This window comes from Malaya genurostris, chromosome 3, assembly GCF_030247185.1.
Source record: "Malaya genurostris strain Urasoe2022 chromosome 3, Malgen_1.1, whole genome shotgun sequence".
Taxonomy (NCBI): Eukaryota; Metazoa; Arthropoda; class Insecta; order Diptera; family Culicidae; genus Malaya; species Malaya genurostris.
The window spans coordinates 243,795,093-243,823,080 of NC_080572.1; the positions used below are offsets into that span (position 1 = coordinate 243,795,093).

At 38.5% G+C, this 27,988-nt stretch overlaps 2 protein-coding genes across 3 annotated transcripts; one reads left to right on the plus strand and one right to left on the minus strand.

The window, feature by feature from the left end:
- The first annotated feature begins 4,461 nt into the window (after positions 1 to 4,461).
- LOC131433652 (golgin subfamily A member 4) lies at positions 4,462 to 17,905 on the plus strand. 2 transcript variants are annotated; one of them, XM_058600140.1, is made up of 7 exons: positions 4,462 to 4,742; positions 5,347 to 5,422; positions 5,482 to 5,816; positions 5,886 to 9,824; positions 13,544 to 13,615; positions 13,675 to 13,797; positions 13,874 to 17,905. In XM_058600140.1, the coding sequence occupies exons 1-7, from the start codon at positions 4,659 to 4,661 to the stop codon at positions 13,898 to 13,900; spliced, it is 4,656 nt and encodes a 1,551-aa protein (XP_058456123.1). In that variant the 5' UTR covers positions 4,462 to 4,658; the 3' UTR covers positions 13,901 to 17,905. The 2 variants fall into 2 exon arrangements, with proteins under 2 accessions (XP_058456123.1, XP_058456124.1); XM_058600141.1 differs by having other exon boundaries at positions 13,883 to 17,905.
- LOC131433653 (uncharacterized) lies at positions 17,892 to 26,001 on the minus strand. Its single transcript, XM_058600142.1, has 2 exons — positions 25,326 to 26,001; positions 17,892 to 19,688 (listed from the first exon to the last, which is right to left on the minus strand). The coding sequence occupies exons 1-2, from the start codon at positions 25,466 to 25,468 to the stop codon at positions 18,401 to 18,403; spliced, it is 1,431 nt and encodes a 476-aa protein (XP_058456125.1). The 5' UTR covers positions 25,469 to 26,001; the 3' UTR covers positions 17,892 to 18,400.
- Between the last annotated feature and the right edge of the window lie 1,987 nt (positions 26,002 to 27,988).

Genomic DNA, 27,988 nt, shown 5'->3' on the forward strand with positions numbered 1-27,988 from the left:
GCGGAAAAGGGAACTTCGAATGCTTTCTTTTACTCCACCATCACAGAATTTGTTTGTAATATTGATCTCAAAGAGCCAGTGTGAATATATGAATGAATCGGGTGTACACACTGTTCTAATCGTGGTCATCCAGAAGTTGACTACTACGAAAATCTCGTTATTTTGAATAAATTTATTATTATCGATTGAAACATCTCCTCTATATGACTGAATCACAAGATTTGATCTCGATTCTAGTGGTGTACAAGAATAATTTTGATTCAAGATCGCTCTAGTAATTCACCAAATTTCAGATTGTTCAGAACATGAAACTTTTTGTGAAGAACAATCAATCGGGTGGCGAGGTGACTGTTATCCATTGTGTCACAGATTAGAAAATCTTTGATGGATAACTTCCAGCGAGGGGAAGAAAAGTAGAATTAAAGAAAGGAACCGTTGACAAATGTATTTTTTTATACAAATAGAAACAGTTTTTGAGATGTTGTTATTAATTATTTAAAATAGCTTGCACCAATTGCAAATATAGTTCTTCCACAATAAATATTTTGAAATACTTCGTACTACATTGTCTAAAAATATACATCACTGTTAAAATGTCCCGAAACTATTTAACATCGTTTATCATCACGCCGTTTCTTTCCTTCCGGATGACAGAAACAAGTACAGCTTCGATATTCAGTATTTGCAGCATTGAAGTGTTTGAGCTTCCAACGATTTAAGAAGCGGTGTATGAGTTCTGCAATCTGTGGCGATAGTCAATGTATACTGCAACAAACAATAAATTCTTATACATTCTTACTGTATTATTTATTCTTTAGTTACCTGTTGAGCTACGATAAAATTGCTTCAAGCACATCGACTAAGACTGGCAAACGATCGTTGGAGTTTTTTTTTGTAAATAAAACGAAAATAACAAGATGAATATAACTTTACATAAAGTTGCCGGTTGGAAACATTTTCACTTCATTTCCGTTGTCAAAGCTTAATAAACCAAAAGGCTAGGCTAAACTGATCTTTTAGTGAACCAAACATTAGCTAAACGTTTGTATGGGACCTAGGCGTATTATAATTTGTATTTGGTATAACAATACAATAAAATATTTTTCAATGGCCAAAGCAAAATTGTGGCAGGTTTTGTAACAGTAAATCGTATTGTTTTTCTACAATATTTTTTATTCGGGCAACGATTCGAAACTTTTGTTTTCTGTTTTTAAAACGGATTCATTGACAGTTTTCGACAGTTTGAATCGTTCAACAAATTTGAAAGACACCAACACATTTGCGATATTACATCAAAATTGCTACACATCAACCCGGGTTTACGGGTTGTCGTATGTTCGAACCTTGACCCGGAAGGATTCCTAGTACAAGCCATGCAATGATTCTGTACGCTAAAAATCGGCTGCGGAGTCTGTTGAAACAGAAATGCCAAATTCCACAAAAGGAATGTAATGCTAAGACTTTGCTTTTGCACATCACTACTCACCACTGATATGCAGCGATTACGATATAATATCACAACCATCTCGGAATCGTTCTAAAGGTTGTATTTATTTCACGAAAAGATGCATAATTTCCTATTAGAATCGTCTAAGTATTCAGACAAGCTGATGTAATCTACTCAATACGTTGTTTCGATGTAAAAACGTGTGCTTTATTTGCATTATTTCTCGGAAACAAAGAACTAGTGCATTTAATGTTCAGTACATCTTAATATTTTCCGCATCGATTGATAATTATATTGAGATTGTTACAATTCTTTTTTTGCTGTGTATACTAAAGTATGGCGAATTCATGACACACTAATTACAATGCACAAATTAATAAGGCAGGACAACAGAGAGCAGAGATGTCCATCTCCTCTGTGTGACGAAGAGCAAGTATAATTTCTCCCATCGCACTGATAACATCAACGACAGCTCTTCTCTTTTACACATATACACCACTGTTATATAAAGTGTGCACGCATCATGAGAACGCGTGATTATTTTCTTTCAACTCTAGCACTGGATCACACCAAATTGCTAGAGCAGAGCTCTTAAATTATCTGAAGTGGATGGAGACTCACTCAAATTCTGTTTATTTGACACTAAGAAGACGTGCGCTTTCCTTTTTGTGCGATGTTTGCCGGCGGCCTCCTCAGTGTTGAAATGAAACTTACTCGATGGTGTATCACTCTAGTGAAATGCCATCACCTAGTCAAAGAGTACGAAATTGTTCGCCTGCAGAAGTACACACGGTACGAATTACACTAATTTAAAATATCAAAAATTTATTTAATATTGAATTTACTGATACTAACAGTCAACTCGCAGGCTAGAACGAATGAAACGTGTCAATGAATTGTGATAAATTCATATGCAATATTTTTGATTCGACACTAAGAAGCAATACCGCATAACAAGTAGTTCGAAAAGACTGCTGTTATAGGGAAGTGAAAATTCGAAGCGAATGCTCCTAAGTTCATCTTACTCTTGAAGTCAATTTTCGAACAGAGGCAATAGATCTCTAACTAATGGTATTCGTATACGAGATGACTTATGGCGCTAAGATTAATGGGAGTACCGTTACCCTAGTCCATTTTTACATTTTTACGTCTTCCAAGTATGAGAAAGACAAACGAGCGTCATAAGTTTTTCTTCTTGATTGTCGTTGATACCGAACAATTTTGAAAACTACAATTTTCAGTTATTTGTGGTTATTTCATATTATTGAAAATTGTATCATAAATTTCGATAGCAATTCTTGAACAGGGTAAATTTGGCATTCATGTACAGAATAAATTTTGAAAATACACCCCATAGTACAGTAAGTCGTATTAATGACAAAAAATATTTCGTACCTATAGACGATTCGTACTCCGGGTGGAAAAGAACTATTTCATAATATTGTTTTCTTTTATTTTGACTTAAATTGTACTCGAGATAATCTGCACAATACTGAAACATACTCACTAGTTTAGTGTTGATGACGGTCAATATATCATCTATTAACATTCGCTTTAAAGAAGAATCACTTATGGTTCAGTAATCGCTGAGAATCATTATTAACGGAGAACGAAGAAGAAAAGTATTCGGTTTTGTTTAATGTTAAAATCAAAATTTGGTTATCATTCACTTGCAGTTTTTATTCAAAGTGGCTTTAAAGATTTGAAACTTAGTTTTGCAAAGCTTTTTCAATTGTCGGAAAGTAACTATCGAACTTTCAGAAACATTCATTCACAGAACAAAATCTTACAAAAAATTCTAATTCAAGGTTTTCAGGAAAAATTACTTATGAATAATTTCTTTCTATACTTTCAGTAAAAGAAAGTAGCGCAATGAAAGGTTTCAATACGTTGTCAAACGAAGTAAGTTTTTCTCGAGGTTCTTCTTACGTACACTGTATTGCATTTATTGCACCACTTAATATCATTCAATTTTCAGTGCAAAATAAACCCAAATAACTTTCAATCAGTCAAACTTTGAAATGGGCCGCAGTTTTAGTTAAATTTAACTACTCGATTAAAAATAACTGCTCGATTGTCAAATTTTAAGTCAAAGTTACAATAATTTGCGAAATGGTCCACGGCATTAGTGATTGACATATCTCATGAATGTAACATTGGGGCCTGTGAATCTCGTTGGAGCAACACAGCAAAGCTAGAGAGATGTCGCATCCGAGTTTTTTTTTAAACGATATAAGTGATCCGCATCAGAGCTTAAAATTGTCACGCATTCTCAATGAAAGAAACCTTTCCAACAGTCTCATTTCCAATGTTTTACTGTCTCATTCGTAAATGACCGATACCAGAACAAACGAAGCATTTTCGTTTCTCATCGAAAAAATGAGAGAGCATAATTGCCAACGTCACTCTTTCCTCTGTGACAAGACGAAACCAAACTAACGTCTTCAGGTAGCAACAGCAGAATTTTAATTCTCATTCGAGGTATTGAAAATCTGTGATGCTTGGCTATAAAAAGTGACTAAAATATGACAAAATCAAAGTAATTACATCCCAGAACTTCTTTGGAAACCAAAACTACTACAGATTCGAGCACCAACAGTTAAAACTTATTGTGAAACCTTTTTCTGTCGTTTTCAATTCTCACAGCTTTGGTTGAATATCGATACTGCATACTATGGGATTTTCACTGAAAACTGCAAATGACTGAAAGGGCAAATGAAAGAAAAAAACACGATTTTGAAACTATTGTCCCGCTTATGTCATTGACTGGACATGAATTTCGTTCTCATGGTTTGCAAGCGGAGCTGAGAATGACAGTAATTTCTTGTCATTTTCGTCTATTTTTCAGTCAATGAAAATGACTTTTATTAGCTCTGATCCGCATGCAGCGAGTTGAAATTGATATTATAATTTTTTTCAGTGCACAATGCATATTCGAGCAGTTAATAAAATCGAACAGCAACATTACCCTTCTCCACCACCTGACATTAGCATCATCTTGAGCTGTGTATCTGTCACTTATTCATAAGATGAAAATTTTCTTACACGTAGATTTTCGTCTTGGCTGCTTTCAGAATCCCGTTTGTGCAAGTGATTTTATGTAAAATTTGTGGAAATTGTATCTTGTTACGACGTTTCAGCAGTAGTACAAAACTTTTTCCGTTTTTGGGATAATGATCGCCTAAAAGGTGCTTCACATGCGACAGTGGAAATGTTCAAAAAGTTGAAGGAAAAAATCACCGAAGAGGTGAAGCAATCGCCACAAAGATTGGAACAATTGTCCAAGGGATTACAGGTGAGGAACCTTACGGAAGGGGAAAGTGGATCTCTTGTGCCAAAGTCTGCAAAGAAATAGTTCAACTTTGCGGACAGTGCCTTATACTAAACGCTTATTGCTTCTGTATGTCTCTTGAATGACTCCCTTCGCTAATTGATATTTACGTGTCGTAATGGTTTTACGCTTCGATGTCGATTTCGAGCGAATGTTACGATGGGGCAGAAAACAAAATCAACCTTTGAGAAAATTTCTCTTGTTTTGCAAAATTTGTTTTCATTAACACACATTTCACGCCTCCGTGATTCAGTGATCGGCTTGGTTGCATTCGATGTAAAGATGCGCAGCGCTTATCGGTGACCACTCCTTATTGTATAAACAATTTATGACAAATTTTTGTTTGCTACGGAGGTACGCTGCCCACTGGTTGACAGTCATTGACTGAATTGCGAAATTTATAGCAAGAAAAAGTTATTTGTGGTTGCAAATCAACTAGTACTTTTTAGTTCTTGCACCGCAAATATTCACCAACGGTGATTTAATTGTCGTATGAAATCGTCTTGTTTGACGACGCGAGTTAAGATCAGGATTGCTTAGTTTGGTTTGTTATTTCTTATATTTTTAGGCTGCTGTTAGTTCGGCTTCTTCAACAACGTCGGAAATATCCGGGAGCGAAAATTTTTTCAGCATCACAGAAGATGGTATTTATTCGTTTTTTCGGCTATTTAGGAAAATAGATTAAGTCCTTTGTATTTTTTAGATACGCCTCAAAATTCTCCTTTCCGCAAATCACAAATCAACCTGAATAGCGGTTCCATCACCAGTACTCCGGTTCAACAAAACCAAATCAACAACACGCTGGGTAACAACAGCGCTTCTTCGGGATCGACATCTAATACATCAACCATCAGTAGTAACAGCATCAACAATAGCGGAAATTCTTACGCGTCCAACCTGACTGGGGCAAGTGTAGCCAACAACAATAGCAGTAGTAACAATGGCGTTTCGCCAACCGTCAACAGACTCCGGCGGTTGTCCAACTCGTCGATGGCAAGTGATGTGTCGTTTCGTTTGCCAGCCTATGATTCCCCTGCAGTGAGTTTTAATTTAAATCAGGAAGTGGAACACACAAGTGAATAGATTTTTCTTCTTCTGATTTTGTAGATCTACCACCTCGAAACCGATATCGACGTATCTGCCAGTGAAACAGAATCAGTGTCCGGTGCAGCGTCGACTAATGGGCAGTTGGATCTGGTGAGCAAAGACAAGCTGTTTCAGGCGTACAAAAAAGCCCTGGATCGATACCAGAAGTACCGGGAGCGGTATACCGAACTAGCCCGGCGCTATCGGGAACTGGAGAGGGATAACACAAAAGCACGCTCGGTGCTGGTGGAGACACAGGATAAGGCACTGCGACGAATCAGTGAACTACGTGAGCAATGTTCGCTAGAACAACAAGCAAAAGCGCACCTGGATTCGGCTCTTCGGATGGAAATTGACGAACTGCAGTGTGTTGTAAAAACATTAAAAACAAAATTGGAAGCCGTAGGGGACCTTCCTGATGGGAGTGGCAGAAGCGACGAAAAAGATTTGATATCCCTATCCGGTGATGATTCCATTAATTTGAGTGATAAAATAAATTCGTTGGAAGTCAAACTAGCGGAGGAGATAAAATTAAAAGAGTCTCTGTATTTAGAGCTGAATTTGTTGAAAAAGCGAGAAGAGGAACATGTGCTTACTGTGGCGGAAAATAAAATGGCCATTCATTCCGAGCTAGAAAGTAAGGAATCAGAGGTCCGGAAATATAAAGAACAACTGGTAAGCGTTGAGAAGAACATGAAACAGGTGTTGGCCGAGAAGGATGGCTTGGGAAAAGAGGTTTCAGAGCTAAAAAGTAAACTAACGGCGGCGGAGAAGATTGCATCTAAAGTGAAGGATCTTGAAGCTACCATCGGTACCTGTAACGAGCAGAAAAATAAGTTGGAATCAAAATTTGTAGATTTCGAGAAAAAAATCCTTGAGCTGGAAAAAGAAAAGCATCGCATAAACACGGATTGTCTGAATTTGGAAAAGGAAAAAGAAAATCTATCTAAAAAATTAACGGATCACGAGGCGAACCTTGAGAAAGTGACTTTAGAAAGAGAGCTCTCGTTAGCAAAGATAGAAGAGCTCGAAAATTTAATGAAAAACATGAGTCCGTCAACGGAAACCGAAGCTCTTCGGCAGCAAATTACAGATTTATCAACGAGCAAGGATGCTCTGGAGCGAACAGTTTCTGCATCGCTGGCGGAACTAGACAGTTACCGAGTGAAGCTAAACGAATCTGATGAATCGAAGCAGAATCTGGTTGCATTGCAAAAATCAGTAGTCGAAAAAGAAAGCACAATCAAAGAACTTCAAGATCAGCATAAACAGCACGATGGCAATCTTAAGGCATTGAGTCTCGATTTGGAAACGGCCCGAAAAAGCTTGGACGATAAAAATAGAAAACTAATTGAGCAGGAGGATGAAATTTCCAAATTGAGGAAAACCATTTCTATGGACCAGGAGAGGTTGGCAGAAGTATCTAAAGCACTTGATGCTCAGAAAGAGCTGCACGATCGCGATCGTGCCAGCAACGAAGCTAGCTTGAAAGAGGTATTTGATCAGAATAATCATCTGACATCCGAGTTGAAACAGTTCAAAGATAAGCTGGAGAAGGTGAACGCAAAGTTCAAGAAAATAACAGAAGAAAAAGGTAGCCTTAAAGCACAGAATGAGCAGTTGCATTCGGATATCAAAAGTTGCAAACAGGAAGTGAATGGTCTATTGCAACAAAAAGCTTCCCTCGCCGAGGAAATTCGGAACGTGAAAATAATCAACGAGAACTCAGAATCAGAAGCCCTGCAATCGCTGCAGGAATCGATGAGGGTAAGTCTAGCGCAGGCTGAAGAACGTTTACTGGAAGCAACGCGTGATTTGAATGATGTTATCGAGCTGAAGTCTGAGGAAAACCGACGACTGTTGGAGGAAAAAGATGAACTGATGGAGAAACTGGACGGAGCTCAGAAAGAGAAAGATGATCTGGCAACGGAAGCAGGCAGTCTGAAGTCGAAGGTTGAGTCGTTGCGAAATGAGAAAAAAGATTTGGAGAAAACGCTTGAACGAGAAATTCGTGAAAAGACTGAGCTTAAAGCTCAGGTCACCAATATTTTGCAGGAAATTGGACGCCTAGAAGATCAGTTGAAAGACGTCAAGAACTCTCATTCTAGCATCTTGAACGAAAAACAATCACTGGAGGAAAAGATTGAACGATTGCAGCGCCAGCATACCGAAGCCCGCAGCAAAGCAGACAAGGATTCGAGCCACAAATGGCAAACGAAAGTGAAGGAAAGTGAAACCAAGCTACAGCAGGTGGAGTGCGAAAATTCACAGCTGGCGGAGAAGAATTGTCTGCTGGAGGAAAGCAATCGACGAACTTCCGAAGAAATCAAGAAACTCCAGATGGCTTTACAAGAGGCTGAATCGGCGTTGAAACACGAGAAAAAGAAAACAAAAGACGCGAACGCAAATGCGGAAGAGTTGAAAAAGAAATGTCAAGAATTGGAAGAAAAAATCAAATCTACTGCCGAACAACTGAGTCAGTGCGCTGGAGACCACGCAAAACTGTTCAATGAAAAGGAGCTTCTTGATCACCAGCATCGTTCGCTCCAAGATGAACTGGAGGCCAAAGAAAAGGAAAAGTTGTGCGTTCTAGACAGCAATAAGTGTGCGATGGAAGAACTCGCTCAATTGAAACTGTCTAGTCGATCACTGGAGGAAGAGAAGCTAAAGTTAACCGAAGAGTGTGATGCATTGAAAGTGGAGATTGAAAAAGTGCGGTCGGAAAACGACTACCTTAAAAGCAAACAAGGTGAACTGAAAGCGAAGTTTGAAAAAGAAAAACAAGCTGTTCAGGAGCAGAACAATGCCCTGCACAGTGAAATTGATTCCATGAAAAACAGTAACCAAAATAGACTGGTAGAGCTTGAAAGCTTGATAAAGAAAGCAAACGAAGAAAAACAGTCATTCAGCAAAAATGCTACCGATTTGGAGAAAAAACTAGAAAACTACGAAGAGATTAAAATCGAGAACGAATACCTTAACACTTTGATAAAGCAGCTGGAGGGCGAGCTCCACAGCTTAAAGGAAGAGAAAACAAAACTTTTAGCATCCAGTAATGGTAAAGAGACCGAAATTACTGCACTTAAGTTAAAAATAAACCAACATGAATTAGCAGTGGAGGAAAAGGATCAGGAAATCAAGAAACTAATCAATGAGTTTGTGGGCAAAGAAAACGAAATGAAAGCGAAAATTCTGACCCTAGAACATGGGAAATCCGAGGCAGAGAAACGGTTATCGGAAGCTACAACGACCAATAGTAAAACCCTCGAAGAACTTAAAGTAGAGAAAGCTAATCATGCTCAGTTCGTCAGTCAATCTACGGAAGACAAACGGTCTCTGGAAGCCAAATTGGCAGACTACGTTCGGTCAGAAGAAGAAATGAAAATTAAACTGGAACAAACAAAGACTGAACTTGAAGAAGCTGTCACCAGAGCCGGTACGTCTCAAGTGCAAGAAATAACCGCACTGAAACAACAGCTAGCAACGGTAAGCGATGAAAATAATCGATTGAAATCGGAGCTGAGTGACGTTGCGGAGTTGAGACAACAAAATGAGAACTATGTCCGCGATTTAGAGGAGATGAAAAGTGAACTGAATGTTGCAATGGCAGAAAAACTGGACCTAGTGGAACAGCACTCGACATTGAAGGAAAAGTTTGATGCGTTTGGAGTCGAAACGGAGTCTAACGTGCAACGGTTTCAGACAGAAATCGAGCAGTTACGCAAGCAGACAACCTCCGACGAAGATCGCGAAGAGAAGGACAAGGCGTTCGACGAGATGCGCACCCGGAAGGACGAGTTGGAGAACAAGCTGAAAAAGATTATGCACGAAGTGCAGGACGTGTCGAATCGAAACTTGTTCTTGGAGCAAAAGTGTGAAAATTATCTCATCCTGGAGCAGTCCAACGAACGATTGAAGCTACAGAACGACAAGCTGTCCCGGCAGCTAGATGAAACGCTGGTGAGTTTGCCGAAATGATTGTTTAGTTTGGCACCATTTCATCCATCCATTTCATTCGGATCGATGAGTTTTTATGACTGAAAGTGTATATTTTTTTCATTATTTCATCGCATTGAATTTTTTATCTATTTTGTTTTTAAATAAGTTTTCATTCTCATACTTTTGGGCACTTCGAGAGCATTCAGCTTTTTGTTATTATAGAACCGCCCAAATTTTTAAAATAAATAAAACCCTGTTCGAGTCACCTTCCCTCACCAAAGAGGCTAGTTTAATATTTTAACAGAATTTGCTACAGACTCATCATTGTACGGAATAATTGCATGTATATCAGGGCCGCTTTTACATAGGGACAGTGGGGACAAGTGCCCGGGCCCACGGCCTTGGGGCACACAGAAAAATCTTGCCCCCGGGCCCATTATTACGTAAAAGCGGAGCTGATGTATTCTCCTGCTGATACTACGAATCCTTCCTGATCGAAACTCTACCATACAACACCTGACTTGTGAGGCCAGCGTATCATACTCTGAATCACTGGACTTTCTCAAATACTCGGTTCACTAATCGCGTCTTCGTCCATTGATTCGTCGTTGCTGCTTGTTTGTCTTTATTATTTTTTAAATTGTTTATCTCGTTGTTAGTCGTCATCTGGCATTTTATTTGTGACATTGAACTGTATGCATTTTGCGAAGAACTGTATAAAGTTTGTTCAACTGCAGATCGTGTATCTTTTTAATGACGATACGATTTTTATTCCTCCAGTAAGGTTTCACACTGAAGGTCGACATCGCAGTGTCGTTGCTTTTTATTTGCTCATCTCGATATCGTTCTATCACTGAGACCGTAGCGACATATCATATTTTTTACTTTTATTTATTTTATATTCAGTAGATACATTACTGTCCTCATGAAAATTAAAAAAAACTAAGCAAAAGATTTGCTTGCATTTTAATACGTAGAAGATTGAAATCGAACTCAGATGATACTCGATTGAACTGCTCATACTTTCATATTAGCCCCATATCATAAATCAAATAAACATAGATTTCCCAGTATAATAGTAATGTAGTTGAGCAACCCATGACAGCAAAAGCACCGTCTGGTGGAGAATGGGTGCGTAAATGCTCCTAAAATGCATGCATAAAGTTGCCTGCGCATTTAACACAACCACAGTAGCTAATGGAAAAAAGTACACCCGTTTCTCACTAGAGGTGCTGTTAGTGTCACCGTACAGTGAGAAATCTATGTTTATTTGATTTATGCACATATGTAATATCAGTATGTCGAGAAAAAGACGATCAAAATTTTATTTTCGAATTTTTGGATTTATTGTGCTAAATCATGGTATTATTACATGGAATATTGGTAATCCACCTTTGCTATTCTAATATTGCAACAAATAAAATTATTGAAATTTGCACTGAATGGGACTGATATGCGGGTACTTTGCGTTTGGGACAATGAGTTGATATTTTTTTCATATTTTACTGAATAAACCCTCAACTTTTATTGAAATTTTTGAGAGTATATTGAGGATAAATTTCATTCCTCAAGCTAACTCAAAATTGGCGAAAATCGTTATGGGACTGATATGCGAATATGGGCAGTTGATGCGGCGTAGTTGATGAAATGTAAAGGCTTGACGTTAAATACTTATCAGCCTAGCCATATGGTGTTATTTGATGTATCTAGTAAACGTCTTCAAGGTACTCTCACAAATTTTTTGCCGTTGTCTCTCACCAATAGCTAAGGAATTAGTAAGACCGTACCAAGCGGCTTTTACTGGAGCCCGCGCCACTACGGATCATATATTCGCAATAAGATAAGTACTCCAGAAATGTCGTGAATACAACGTACACATGCATCACCTATTGATTGACTTCAAAGCGGCATACGACACAATCGATCGAAAACAGCTATGGCAGATCATGCACGAATGCGGTTTCCTGGATAAACTGATGCGATTGGTGAAAGAAACGATGGATGAGTGATGTGCTACTACCGAGTATCTGGGACGCTCTCGAGTCCCTTCGAATCTCGGAGAGGGCTACGGCAAGGTGATGGATTCTCTTGTATTTTGTTCAATATTGCTTTGGAAGGTGTGATTCGAAGAGCGAGGTTCGACACGATTGGCACTGACGATATTGATATTGTGACACGTAACCTTGAAAAGATGACGGAAACCTACATCGGACTGAAAGCTGAAACTAGGCGTATCGGACTGGCCATAAATGCGTCAAAACAAAATGCATGAGAAAGAGACTCTAGAGAAGAAACACTACGCCGCCTACCACGAATATTCCTAGGCGGTGACGATATCGAGGTGGTTTACGAGTTCGTGTATTTGGACTAACTGGTAACCGCCGATACTGACACCAGCAGAGAAATTCAGAGGCGTATTTTGGTAGGAAATCGTGCGGACTCAGAAAATCCCTTCGAACGAGTAAAGTACGCCACCGCACGAAATTTACCATCTGCAAAACGCTCATTAGACGGGTTGTTCTCTATGGCCACGAGACCTGGACTATGTTGGCAGAGGACCAACGCGCCCTTAGTGTTTTCGAAAGAAAGGTACTGGCGGAGTGCAGATGGGAGACGGAACGTGGAGACGGCGTATGTATCACGAATTTCTGCAGCGGTTAGGATAACCACCCATCGTACAGTGCATATCATATCATCACGTATCAACGAACAGCTAAAATCGGACGTCTACGATTGACTGGGCATGTCATAAGGATGTCGAACGAAAAAGATTCTTGAATCTAATCCGACTGGTACAAGAAGGAGAAGGAGGCAGCGAGCAAGGTGGATCGATCAAGTAAAGGGTGATCTACGAAGCATCCGTGCCTTGAGTGGCTGGCGACGAGCAGCCATGGACATGGACCGAGTTATGTGGAGACGTATGCTTGATACAGCAAAGGACACCCCAGCAACTGTTGCAATTCGTGATTCATACTTTGTCTTCTCGTTCCGTCTTCCATCTGCACGTCACATGTGGCAGCGCTTTTCTTTCGAAAACATAGAACTGCTGCCACCTGTTGATCACCTCACATTCGTATCTCTTTATCATGTCAACCTGTGGTGTATGGCCTCTACGTGTGCGATTCACATTCTCATAGGAACATGCTTGGCTCTTCTAGTGAATTAGGCTATGTCTTCATGTGTTTTCATAGGCAGGGTAGTTTAATTGGCAATTTTTGGGTTCGAATCCCGTATCTGTGGTAACATTTTCGCGGTTTTCATAACATAGTTGCATTCGCTTGTCATTTTTCAAGCCCAAGATGACTACGTCTTAACAAGATTAAAACAAATCATATTAAAAGCTGTTTAAACGAGAGTTCCTGGCGTTGTATCTGGGTTTGGCTAACTGCCACAACAAGGTCGACACTTATATTGTGACAATAAGGTGTATTTCATCGACAGGAATATCAATCCACCCAAACGAAAAGTATTGGACCAGACAGAAGCAAAACTGGAAAGATAGCTTTGATAAGTTAAAGTCCGCGAGTTTACCTTAGCGAGGAGGGAATTTTAATTTTTAGTTTTAAAGTTCAATCAAATTTCTTAATTCTGATTTGTAGCAATTTTTCCTACCGCGGATGTATTACGTGGAATATCATCGTTCGACATCAGATCTGATTTGTTTTGAACCAACAACCAAATTGTTGGTACTATAATGACCTACACCGTAAATACAAACTTATGTCCTTTGTCATTTTCAGGTATCTATGCATCACAGTGAAGGAATAACAGCCAACACCGAGTTCGAATATTTACGAAACATTCTGTTCCAGGTTAGTTCGATTATTCTTGTGGTGAATTATGCATTAGTTAAAAAAACCTATCTTTCCAGTACCTAAGCGGCAACGTGACCGGCAACAACTCTACGCTGGTAAAAGTGATCTCGGCGGTACTGAAGTTCACCCCGCAGCAAACTCAAGTCGTGCTAGAAAAGGAAGCCCACCGGCGGTCTTTGGTAAGATATAAATATCGAGCATCCCATCGCCTGGGAAGGCCCTTGCTTTCATTCGAACTAATGCGATTATTTGTAGATGGGTCAGATCAACAATCTTCTATAGCAGGAAAAATCCAACACGGTCCATCAGCAGCGGTTGCCACCTCGTACTACGTTCTATCGGTACTACTAGCATAGTCGCCACCAAACGGAAGAAGGTTTGTGTAAATACATGTGTCTCCGCGTCCCTGTGTTTCGAATGAACTATGGAGCGTTCGTGTTTCGAGCGTTATCCCAGAATTCAGATACGCAATGTTTCCGATTGATCAAGACTGAACTCGGAACGCAGAAGTTTGGCTGAATTGCCGAAGTTTTGCTTAGGTAGAGTATTGAGAAACACACACTCTTCAATTGGTTCTGATTATAGCGTAAGACATGTGTTCAATCGGCAAAATTAAGTATGAAAGCCCCACCCTCCAATTTTATTGCGAAATGTTACCACGAACAAAGAAACATAACGACCATGTTTGTTAGATGTATTTAAATTATCTGAATATTCAAACAGAATGATTAGTCTAATTCGAAGGTAATCAAAACATTTATTTTACGTAACAGATGAATCTAGCTTATCTCCAATCATATGGTTATTAGCTGAATACAGTGCAATTGGCACCTAATCCTGGAAGGTGGGTTGCCAATTTTATCAAAAGTTATAAACTTATAACACACTGTAAAGTGTGCTCCAAAACAGGCTCCCTGTATTCAAAAGATTGTGAATTTGGTTTCTTCTTATAAAACAATTAGGTAATGACATATAGCTAATATCTACATAATGAAATCAAACTAAACACTGTAACTCAAGTAGGATTAGACAAACGCTACATCTAGTATCCTCAATTCAACATTTCACCCGGCAAGGCAGTGCAATTTCCCAAAGTTTGAAACTACTTTATCGCTTGTGCTAAACTAAGTTAGGTTGTATTTAACACGGGCCACCCCCCGTCTATATTCGTCGTTGTGCATTTCTTTGTCTGTGACCCTTCGGTTTATATGTATATTTTTCTGTTGTCTAATGCTTTTAATATGCAATAATTGCTGTTAGGGATATAGTTTAATTGTTAGGGTTTGTAACCGTGCTAGCTCTACTGGGTTTTTAACTACCGGCTTTTGAGAGAAAATGCTTTTAATTTGTTGTTCGTAGCCAAAAACAAAGGCATCAAAATAGAATGAAATGAAATACGTCGAGTGTTGTTTTTGAGAGGATATTGTATAGGGTGTCCCACGAAAAATGTCGCAATCATAAAAAACGGTTTGATAGTTTTCAATGATTATACATTTATTTGAAAGGTTTGAAATTGAATTCATGAAATTTTTATGAAAAATATTTTTGTTCAAATGATCCCCATGGCTGGCTTGGCAGTGCCAATGCGATCCACCCAATTGTTGAGTACATTTCCAATTGTTTCTGGCCTTATGCCATCAATAGCAGCTTGAATTTCGTGCTTGAGGGTTTCAATTGTTTTTGGATGGTTGGCGTAACACTTATTTTTAACCTCTCTCAAACGAAACTAATCCAGCGGTGTCAAATCACAGCCAAATCACATCACAATTTCTGCTGATTATTCGATTTTCAAAGATTGTTTGCAGAACATCGATTGTTTCGTTGGCTGTGTGGCACGTAGCACCGTCCTGTTGAAACCAAATATTTTTCATAAATAAATTTCATTAATCGACCTTTCATATAAATGTATAATCATTGAAATCTATCGAAGCATTTTTAAATTGAAGATTTTTCGTGGGACAGACTTTAGTTTTGACATGTGAATCTGGTTGGGATGATGTTCGATACTATAATCGCCATAAACATAAATGTTTACCTGAAAGTTGGTTCGACCATAGTTACTCTGGTCTTGATTCTGCTGATTAGATTTTAGCATATTGTAATATACAATGGATTTTGCAAAATAATGCCATCATTTATTTTTTTTTTCGCTTGTGTTTAGCTTCACCTTTTTCAGAGGCAGAAAATTGCGTGTAGTCTCCGAAAATAGCATTATATTAGTATCCCGTAGGGTTTCAGAGTTGCGAGATTGTAATGTAATTTTGCTATATTTATGCCTTTCATTCAATTCAAAGTATTGTTAATCACAATCGAAGAATTTGAAGTAACACAGTTTTTTTTTACAAGAATGGTTTCACGTTACTTTGAAACGATAATCTTGATACGAAATACGAACACTAAAACTATTCCGTATAGATAAAATTATTATGAAAAATATGTTATTATATACGAACGACAAAACACTGATGGTGCGAATGATAATAAGTTTTGCAGATTTAAAAGTTTCTATCGACGATTTGGTTCAGTGCATCTACACACTAACAGCCTAAGCTTCTCTTTGTTTAATTTCTCTTTTATTTATCACGAAATATTTTGCGCAAATTTGTAAAGCTATAGTACCAATAGTCATCGCATTAGCACAGCCGCCATGTTTTTTGCCGATTATTTGAATTTCAATCAACGAATTGTGAATTAATTGGATACAATATCTTTACTTCGGCTCTAAGAAGCAATACCGCTGGAAAAGTAGTTCGACAATTGTGCAGTACTTCAGTTATAGTGACTCGAAAACTCAATCTATTTTTATCTTACCCTGAAGTCAATCATAGCACATCTCACTAATGATTTTCTCATATGTGATGCCTACTAGGGCTGAGAAGACTTAATGCCGTAACCCTATAGTTTCAAGTATTATTATTAAGACTATGGCTTTTGCTTGAACACAATGCGTAGAGTTGAGTGTAGAACATTGGGGCAATCTAATTATTCGCGAAAGAGAAACTGTCATTAACAGTTAGGCCCTTTGATCGTGAAATTGTTTAAATGCAAATCCGTCTCAAAGAGATTTGTTTTCATTACAAAATCTATCTTAGGCCATCTGTCAACATCCACTTTGAAGAGGAATTTCTGACAAACCATGACTGTTTCAGTGTTAATTCTTACAGCGACGAAACCGAAAACATTTTTTGCCAAAAAGATTGTCGGTGTGAATTGAAAAAATGAAACCTACTAGTGTGCCCCTTTTCTGTCATAATTTTGAATGCTTATAACTCAGTCATTTGTTAATGGATTTATATAATTTACCTGCCAATCGATTAGTACACCATTGAAAAAAAAAACGGTTTGAATCGACCTATGTTTTCACGAGCCAATCGCAGCATGCCAAAATAATGTCATCCTCTTGATACTTCTAACACGGTCGGCAGTTTTGACCGTTGCTTTACATCAGGCATTTCATTCAGTAGCAGTAGTTCTACTTCGGTCGGTGTAGGAAGGCTTCGCGTTAAGCATAAAAAATACCGCACCCTTGTGCACCGTATGAAATTTTGCACAAAACGGAATATATAAATATATGCTCCGTTACATTTTGCAGTGTTGCTGCAATGTCACAAATTTTCGTAGATCAACGAATTCGGAGATTTTCTACGATACAACGGATCCGTAGAAACAATCTACGGAAATTGTTTTTTTTTTCTACGGAACACTACGGAAACTAGTTTACCTGGTGAGCAAAAAAAAAAGGTCTTCTCTAATACGCTCCTTGCTTGATTGACACCGCTAGAGTTTCCGGGAAAAATGTCAATCTACGGAAATAACACTACAACTACCGGGCATCATTGAACAGTATCGAACCGACTTGCACTCGGTGCGGTTCGATAATGCTGTAGAGAAGGTTGCTTGTGCATTTTTAATGTCATCATGATCGGTTGTGTCTAATACACAACCCTGTAGTTTTGTTCGAGTACTATTATGACACGCTTACTAATTCTGATAGACTATCCGAGCCACAGAGATCAATTTTGTACGTTAATTATATGACCTGTTCATTCTACCATTGGTTGTGTTGTTGGTAACGTAGAACCTAATATATTTTTGCCATTAAGTAAAACTTGTCCACGCGCGAAAAAAATATAAGAAAGCATTTTTTGTCAAAAAAAATCGAATAAAGTCAGTGCCCCATATTGGTTTCCGGGAGTAGAGGGAATCTTCGATCGACGGAAACCTTCAATGTCAGCCTGAAACAGAAGGTTAGAGTTAAAACAGAACTCAAGCATATTGCACGATCCAAAATCATTTATTTTCCTACTATTGTTTGCTCACAATGCAATAACCTAGCATGATATGTCTGTTGCGTGTTTAGCGCATCTGCCCGGGCACGAGCGATACGATTCACTATCAGGAACAACTACTCAACTTGTATAAAACGTACTAAAGAGCTAGCCTAGCCTAGGTTCGCATTATATCTTCTAGTTTAAGTAACATTTAGTGTTTAAAAAAAGTCTAGAAACAAATGCAGCAAAGGATTCAATTTTAAATTGAAGACAATTTATTCAATTTTTAACGCATTCAGAAATATAAAAAACATACTACAATTACAATTTAAAAAACAGAATCTGCTCTCTGTGAAAGAAATCACCATGCAACAGTCTGCTGTTCTTAACACAAATCTAAAAGTGTCATATCACAAATCGACATTTAACACAGATAAATTAAAATGCAACTGCCGAACTCATTATCTACTGCTGCTGCAAGGCTCAGCTGCCAAATCTGTCAAACAGGATATCACTTTTGCGTCAAAAAGTTCAGAAACGACTTTGTGTGGGGATTGATTTTTTGCGGTGATTCATCCTCCAGTGTCAGATCGTCCCAGGCAAGATTTTCGACGTTGTCCTCCTGGGCTGTGGTGGTGACGTGCAGCTTGCGACTTACGCTGTTACTTTGCGGACTGGAGTTATTGGCCGGACTTGTGGAATTTCTCGTGGGTCCCTTAAAGTTCTGCGTTAGAACCGTGGGGTTTTCCGGTGTTTTCGTTCTACTTTGACTGGTTGGTGTCTTGGGAGGCGTTCGGTCGGATTGCGTTGATTTTAGCTTCTCCTGTGGAGGTCGACGATGCGGAGGTGTTTTCTGTACCGCCGGTGGTTTCGGCCGTTGATCTTTCCTAGGTGAAGTATGGTGTAAAGGCGGTCTGTGGTTGATGTGAGTAGTCTTTTTAGGTGCTACGTTTTGTGTTTTGGGCGCCACAGGCACAAGCGGTGATTCGACTTTATCTTCTTTTTTCTTCGGCTTGGAAGGCAGTGATTTCGCACGTATCTTTTTTCCACTCTCAGTCTTTTCTGTGGGTTTGTTAGGCACATTATTGGATTCAGTTCCGTTAATTTCTGGCTTTTTGGTCGGTTTTTCCGTTCCGGTCTGGTCTTTCTTAGCTTCCGTTTGCTTCACAGTTTCCGACGATTGATTCGACGAAACGCTTTCGTCCGGATCGAACAGATACTTTCCATATAATTTATCTAGCAATTTCGTCCCGAGGCTAAAATTGGTGTAGAACAAATCTAGTGCCATCAACAAGTAGGCCTTCGTTCTGGAACACAATCCCCGAACGTTGATCAGACATTTCCGTATGGAATAGTTAAGGTCGTCAATCTCTTGCGTATGCTCGATCTTAGCTTCTCCTCCGTTCAACGTAACCTGCGAAAGTATTACCTTAGCAAACTCGGGATCGATTGTGTGAGTTTCGCTTTCTTCGCACATTTTAATTTCCTTTTCCAACTCCGTCGTCAGTAGCAGCAGCAAGCTCTGTCCGAGGATCCGTATTCTTTTACCGTTGGCGAACCTTTTGCGGTGGTAGTATTCGCCCAGTAGCGTAACGGAATTGTAGAACTTCCCGATGTTTTCCTGTTTCAGTGCGTCGATATTTTGGAAGTTTTGCTGCAGGATTGTTAGCATAGCGTTTCGCAGTTTTGTTTCTTTTATCACCAGGTCGTCCAACTGGCGCGAGGCAAATATGACGGCCATGGTCACGGCGAACTTTCCATCGCCCAATGCAATTCGATTTAGGAAGCCGAACAGGTCACTAAGGAGTAAACAGAAGAGAAAGAAATTTTGTTAATTTTAGGTAAGCAATTTCAATGTTGGACTACTTTCAGAAGAACAGGAAAAATCTAAAAAGGTAGATTTACATACATTGATTTTTCACGGGAACAAGACTGTGTTTTTCAAAAGAACATTCAGTTTTGCTTTGAAAGTATATTGAAAAATGAACAGCTGTAAAGTAACTTTCCATTTAATCGCTTGATCTAAATATGTGCATGAGAATTGATGTAAATTCACAAAATGGTTTTGTCTGTGTAGAAATGAAGAGTTTCCGTCGATTTGGTTTTCTTTCTGACTTCAAAATTGTCATCGCATTCAAATTACTGCAAGAGTTCGAAAAAGCCATTTGGTTTTGGTCAAATTAGACGAATAATATACTTCTTAAGAGATGTGATGTGAAGTTCAGCCACCATCAGTTCAAGGACTTTCCAGTGAATACGAGTAGACATTCAGTAGCCCCGATATGACTCATCCATTCACCTTCTTACTATAGCTGTTGCCGAAAAGCTAATAAAATGGATTGGGCGGATATGTAAGCAGAGTCACTTACTTGTATTTCGCGGGAATAAAAAAAGGTCTTCCAAACATAATATCCAGTTCATGGATGAAGCCTATCGCTATACATGTTTAAACCCGCCTGATGGTTTGTTTGAGAAGGGTGCATCAGACTCATTTCCAACCTTTAGAAAGAAACAAGTTTCTTTTAAAGGACTTGTACTATAACATAATATAATGTAATATATTATAATATAACATAATATAATTAATATTGTAAGTTTGTCAACAAAATGTGTGTGCTCGATTGGCGTCACCCGGTGGATACCTGCTCCCTTACATGTAACATAAAATATGCGACTTATAATCGAATCACAACACAATTAAATTGGCAATGATATGAACTGATGGAAAGAAATGATAGCATTGCTGACTAATCGCTATTTGAAAAACAGCGACAAGGGACGCGGACGAAGTGAGCTCACCACCACCGCTGTAATACTCCTAAAGAGATGAGTATATTCTCCTCTTATAGGCAGTTCATTCAATGTTCCTAATTTCAAATGAATTTCTTCACATTTACTAAAAGTCACAAAATTCATATTGCTATTTTGACATTTCTAAAAACCAAATGACAAAATCGAAAAGCAATCCATAAAGACTGTCCCAGAAAGTATGGACGCACTTTGATTTCGCTGTAAATAATTCACAAGTGTTAGATATTCAACGTTTATTCGATATACTGATAATATTAGACTACAACAACAGAATATTATTCGCAACATTTGCTGTTTAACCATTGTAGACTAGCTGGCGCACCTTCTTGCGAACGTTCCTCATTAAATTCCGTACAGACTTCTTGGCGACATGTTTTGACACTTTTTCCAATCGTTTTCGACCTGTTGAATGGTTTCGGCTGCTGAGACATGTTTCCTAAGATGTGGCTTCATTAATGCTTAAAATTCTTCAGTTGGTCGAAGTTGTGGGTAATTTGGTGGATTCATGTCTTTTGGGACGAAAGTGACATTTTTGGTAGTATACCATTCTACCGTTGATTTCGAGTAGTGGCAAGAAGCAAGATTTGGCCAGAAGACAACAGGATCCTTGTGGCTTCGAATCATGGGTAGAAGTCGTTTTTGTAAACATTCCTTGATGTATATTTCGCTGTTCATTGAAGCAGTGGTGATAAAGGGTTTCGAAATCTTACCGGAGCTACAAATTGTTTGCCAGACCATAGCTTTCTGACCAAATTTTTCGACTTCAATCGATGTCTCGGACTGGTTTAACACTTGCCCTTCTCGCACCGTATAATATTGTGGTCCCGGCTAGGATTTGTAATCGAGTTTCACGTAGGTTTCGTCGTCCATGATTATGCAGTTCAAATTTCCAGCAAGAATCGTATTGTACAGCTTTCGACCCCTCGGCCTGATCGATGCTTCTTGTTTCGGACTACGTTTCGGTTGTTTCTGCTTCTTATCGATTCGAAGATTCAAACGTTCTTTAGCACGAAGAACATTTGACTTCGAAGTGCCCACAAAGCTCCTTCTTTTGCTCGAACGCCTTCAGTTTACGTTTATCCAACTGAGGGTTTGCAGGAGCTTTTTTTTCGACCCGTTTTCGGTTTATCCTCACCGTACTTCCACGGCTTTTTCACTTACTCCTTCCATTTTTGCTATCTTTCTCAGTCACAGTCCGCGTTCTGTGCACCATTTGTACACAATTTTTCGACGTTGTTCTGCTGAAAGTCCACACATTTCGAAACAAACTAATGAAAACGAATAAACAACTGCACAAGTGGTTAGAGAAGGGTGTAAACAACAGGACGCAGCCATAAAAATTGACAGATTCTGAACCATTGCGAAATGGCAGCGGTTTTTGGTTGCGTCCATACTTTCTGGGACAGTCTTTAGTATGTGATTTATCGATAAATCGAATTACTGGAACGGGAAGGTGGAGTCGCCAGTTTTGTCCAGTTTTGTCAATTCACAAATCGAGTACTCCATTGCTGCGGCGTGTTAACAATTTCAATGTACTGATGAGTAAATATAATTCCTATAATTAATTCGTGGAATAGCCGGTAAACGAAACCGAATGAATGAATACTTCATACTCAATTCTCTGCTCTCTACTATTTCCGTTTTTTTCCATATGGCATAGCTTGTTTCTTTTCTGTGAGAAACCCTTCTACAATCGATATGGTTCTAGCTAATCAAAGTCACATTTGTAGTGAACTCGAACCAGTACCTGGGGTGGACACATCACTATCAAATGTTGGCATTACGTAAGGTGATAGTCACCACGATTTAATCACCTTCATGTCAAAATGGAGGTGATAGCAATTTGGTTATCACTTTTAGTAGTGATTTGATTTTTTGAGAAGTGGCTTTATAAATTACTGTCCGTTAGGTGAATTTTAAGCATAACCTACCAAAATTGGTAGGAGAGGATATTTTTTTAATAAAATTCGTACTGATATTGTGTCAAAATTAAATACCAAAATGAAAAGTAACTTAGTTTGTATAGTTTAAAGAATTCATAGAATGAACGGTAGTATTTATCAATTAAATCAATTCATTTATGTTGTAATTATTATTTGAAGGAATATTATTGGGGTATTTGTAGAGTCAAAGATAAATTGCTTTCTGTTGCACATAACGTAACAACATAAAAATCTATGCTATCATTTTCAGTAGAATTAGATGGTCGTGACTTAGTGAGCGACATATCAGTCTCGTTCAACTGAACGAGTAAAAAAGATTAAACTGCGTTCTTAATTTTCTTCTTGTGAGTTGAACTACATAAGGCAATATATTTGGACAATTAGTTGCTAACCATAGTGAATATTCGTAGTACCGGTGTGTAAAATTTCCAAAATGGAACTAGCATTCGAAAGCTCTGTGAAATGCCATAATCGTTAAGTGAATGAAAACTATACACAAAATTATTTAACGGATCTTTCTCATTCGAGAGGAATGCCTTCCGTTGTGGAACATCAAGAAGATCTAACAATTCGTGTCATTTTAAAACTAGCAAATTTATCCCAAAGAACTGACTGTGACGTTGATTTCCATTGAAAAATAAAAATCGGCATTAAATTAAACCAAGCAAGGGAATTTTTTATTTGTTTGTGCGCAGTTTGTAATACTCGCGAGGCAATTTTTTTCAACGTTACTCTTCGATCCATACAAATCATCATTGATAAACATGACTCGAATTAATAAAAAGGATTGAAAACTATAGGAATAAAAATTTAGATTTTAAAATATTATATGGGTATACGCCACTTTCATATGTTACTCCCCTGGGGTGGAATCATGTATTTTTTCAAACTCGTTTGAAAGCTACTTTATTAAGTTGTTTGATAAGCTTACGAGGATAGAAACTCATAAATGTTGAGTTGAGACTATCTAAATGGCACGATAAATGCATTATTACACCACTATGTGGATTAAGAAAGGTTTCTTAATTTTACTTGACGTCTGTCTTCGACTCATCAGTGCATCAGCAGTTTATGTTGCAGTACCATGCGGAACCGGATCCCTAAATGAATACCATCTGTTAACGACCAGAAAGCCGTCACAAAGTTTCTTTCTTTCGAAATGTCAGCAAACACATGGCACTTCGGTTCAAAAAGTGTATAAGTGTAAACAGTATTAATTTTACGTCTGCTTAGTATTTCATGTTGAACTGTTAGGTGGCATTAGCAGTTCAACACAAACTGCTTGATCCTGAGTAGCACAATAGAAACAGTACCCAACTGATCACGTTTACTCTTGTAACTTTAGAGCTGTATTTATGATGAAGAAAACAAGATGTAGAAGTCAACAGTTTTTGTGTAATATTTAAATCGGTTGGATTACTATAATCAAAGAGCCGTATGATTTTCGCAAAGCAAGCATATTTTAATTCAGTCCCTTTGAACACATGGTCAGGAAGCATCGAAAAACTATACTCATACCATATTGTTATTGGTATTTCTTAGTGCGGTAGCTCATTTAAATGAAATGTTTCCAAATTGGAACGATTTACAATATCTTTATCGGGAAATTGATCCCTTCCAGGCGCGCACCCAGAAAAAAATTTCGGGGGGTGTTTCAGAACATGTTGATCAATTTCCATACAAATGGAACTTTTTATATAATTATTTGAAATTTTTTTATTGTGGAGTCGTTTGTTGAAAATTATTCATTTTATTTTTTACTTATTTGAAAAAAAGAGTTTACATAATATCATACTTTTTTGAGTTTCGGAGGGGGTTTGAACCCCTAAAACACCCCCCTGTATACGCGCCTGATCCCTTCTTTTTTCTTTCGTCACAATTCTGACATTGACATTCCCATTCTCATACACACCACATTACTGTTGTTATATTGTTTTGTACCCGTTGATCGACTTTCTGATTCAAATTAGTGGTAAGAGCATTAAATTTTACATCAAGTCTTAAGAAGCCAGTATCGGGTATGTTTCACGGCACACATACTATGAAACGTGACAGCAATTGTATTCGAATTATTCGACACATTGAATCGCTCTGAGTCGTTCCTATTAATAACGTGTTATTAACACGTGAATGAGATATTTAGGGTGAGAGACCTATAATTATTTTGACTGTTTTTATATGTTGCCTTATTTTTATTCGACAATTGCTGCGAAAATCATATTATCACAATAATTATTTTAATTTTTCCATAGTATGCTCCAATACTGGCGAAATTTAACTCTGGAGTCTCGAGAATGTAGTGCTCAAGAGTTCGACACATTTTTTTATGCGGAGTGCCCCAACCTACATTTTCTATTCATGTTTCCAATACATGAGTCATACGATTCCTTCATTTTTTGACTACTCTTATAATACACGTAAACATGTTTTCTAATCCATTTACAAATTGTTTAAGGTTCTCAAGCACTGGATGTAATGCAAGCGATCGTTTGTGACCAGTTAATATTTTGGGAAACGGTGCCCAAAAGTAACTTTCTCGTCCAACGTATGCCTTAGTTTGTGTGGTTTTCGATCGCAAGCAAAACGTGTTTTCTGGGACTTTCGTTAGTGTGAAGAATGTGCTATGCTTTTCCCGTTTCGATCAATCACTCTGGAATTGAACACCAGCCAACCTACACTCACCTTAAAGTTTCATCGTCTACGATATGCCTCTGGAAAAGTGCTGCAAAGTTCCGCAAATGGTAGGACACTTGGATGGTATCTGCGTCGACATCTATCCGACGGATCTCCCGCTCAAGCTCCGCAAACTTAGTTGAATTATCCATCGTAGATCGTGGGAGATCTTGTTGACGTATTTGCTCACACTTAGGCTATCTGCCAGCCAGCTGGGAGATTTCAACTTCGTCAATTATAATGTTGTAGCGACGTCACTCAACAGCAAGAAAAAAATAGCGCAGAAATTATGCGCACATCTATCGCACTGTTGCACGATTTTGGGGTTACTTCATCCGATCAGAAATTAACAAACTCAATCACGCACCTACGGAACATTTACTGGATCCTCTCATAATTTTGTACTGTTTAGATAACAAACAATCCATATAATGTGTGTCTGCTTCCTGTTTTGGTTGTCGCAGACGAGCAACAGCCACTACGCTTCTCGAGTTACTGAATGGTGATCGGTCGGTCGGAAAAGCTTTCATTCACACCTTGAGAACAATTAAAGCAACACAGGCACAACGAACACACGGACGTGTTGAAGAAATACGACCAGTTGCACGTAAGAAGCGCGAGATGTTAACTCTACCAGATGTAAAACACAAATAAATTTGACATTTTTTCCACAGATTTGTATCGTCTTCGCGCACAGAACCTTGACCGGCTACGATGTTGTCGTACGAAACGCTCGCAGAGCTGTAAAGGTGTTACGTACATACGCTAGAGATGACTCCATCACAACTTTGTCTGGTGGCCTGTTGTTGTCGGTAGCCGTGTGGTGGAATACTATCACTAACACAGTCGACAGCATCCGTGATGGTAGTCAATCTCCCATCGGTAACCAGTATAGGTGAGAGTAGCTTAAGCCGGGTGCATTTCTTGAATGGTTGTAGAGGTAGAGCCGGTTTGACTGCAGCAGGCCGCATATTTATGCTGTGAGTGCTATGTGGTGGCTAGATGATCTACCTGTGTCGATGGACAACAGTCACACTGATCATTTGTCACCTGGGTACTTGAATTCCATGAATTCGTGCCTGGATGAAGCGATTATTTTAAGTCGCGTATCGTCCTACTAAGTTGTTCCACTGTGATCCTTTGCTAAAATGTGCGGAAAAATAGCACATTTTCCAGGTTGATCAGTCTTATAATAAATGTTAGATGTTAGAGCAATATACGATTGATATAAAAGTTTTTTTTTGCTGAGTGAAAAACAGTGAGAACTACTTTAGCCAAGACACAAACATTTAAAAACAAAATCGCCATAAAATGCATACGTACGTGAAGAACACCTGCAAAGTATGCTTGTATGTACCGTTCGCTGCTAACACAAGGAACCGTGAGCATAATTTGTGAGGAATGACGCAGATTTACCGTTCTAAATGCTGATAGTTTTACACGTGTAGGTAGTAGCAGAGTAACATCTAGAATTACCTGTAGGAATCTGGTGTGTGATATAAAATTTGTTTGCACAGCAATACCAACATCATCGGTCGCTATGACGTACGAAATCGTTTCACTTGGTATTGGTAGGACACAGTTGTTTTGATACATTGAGTACCATTTTTAAATGGCTCACTAATCATAACTAATGCTTTTATTTCACGCATCTAGATTTTTATATCTATCCGGAATGGACTGATGTGATAAATGTTACTAGAATGTTAGTGAAAGAAAAAGTAAACAAAGAGAAACTGTCATTTGCAGTTAGGCCCTTTTGTCGTGGGACGGTCGAATTGGAAAAAGTTTAACGGTATTTTGAAGGTTGGTGCTTTTATTATGATTTTTCAATAGTATAATCCGAAGGCTTATATTCATTGAGGACATTAAATCCCTTCAAATACAAATACCGAAATTGTGGGTTAAATTCTGTATGAATCAGTTATCTGAAACGAAAAGTAAAAAAAGAATTCTCGCCTTCAGAGAAAATAAAATCCATTTTATTCTACTCCAGCTCTAAGAACGTAATTAAAAAAACTAATTTCTGTTTATGTTTTCGATGTACTGATGTATGGCGAGATTTTATAAATGAAGAAATGAATGAAAAATTTCGTGTTCGTTCGAAACAATCCGATTCGAACGAAACACATAATCGGGGTGATAATCTTCGTGCTCGATCTACAACTCAATTTTGGTCTCGAACGAGCCTAAAATCATTGAAATCGGTTCATCGTTTAGGTCACTCATACCATTATATCTCCGGAACCAGAAGTGATGTTCGAACTTGATCAATGACCCAATAGTAGCTTTCAATCGAGTCTAAGCTTGTTAAAATCGGCTCAGTCATCTTTTAGGAAATAGTGCGTCGTTTTGATGTCAACAGATGATGTTAGTTGGATCCCTCTCGCCAAGACGCCGTATGAATTTGTTTACTTGGTTCCGAGCTAAAAACAGACTATCATTTCATGCCCAATTTTTACCATTTGCGGCATATGATGATTTTCTGTTCAAATCAAAAGAAAAAATCACCGGAAAGTTATCCAATTCTGGTTGTGACTTATGACAACCCTTCTCCAACCGTCAAAACTTGTGAACGCGGGTTTCAACGTTAAGAAAGGCGAAAATCGATCGAAATGACGGAGAAGCAGATGAATGTCACTCGGCAAGTCATTGTTGGACATCCAAGAGCC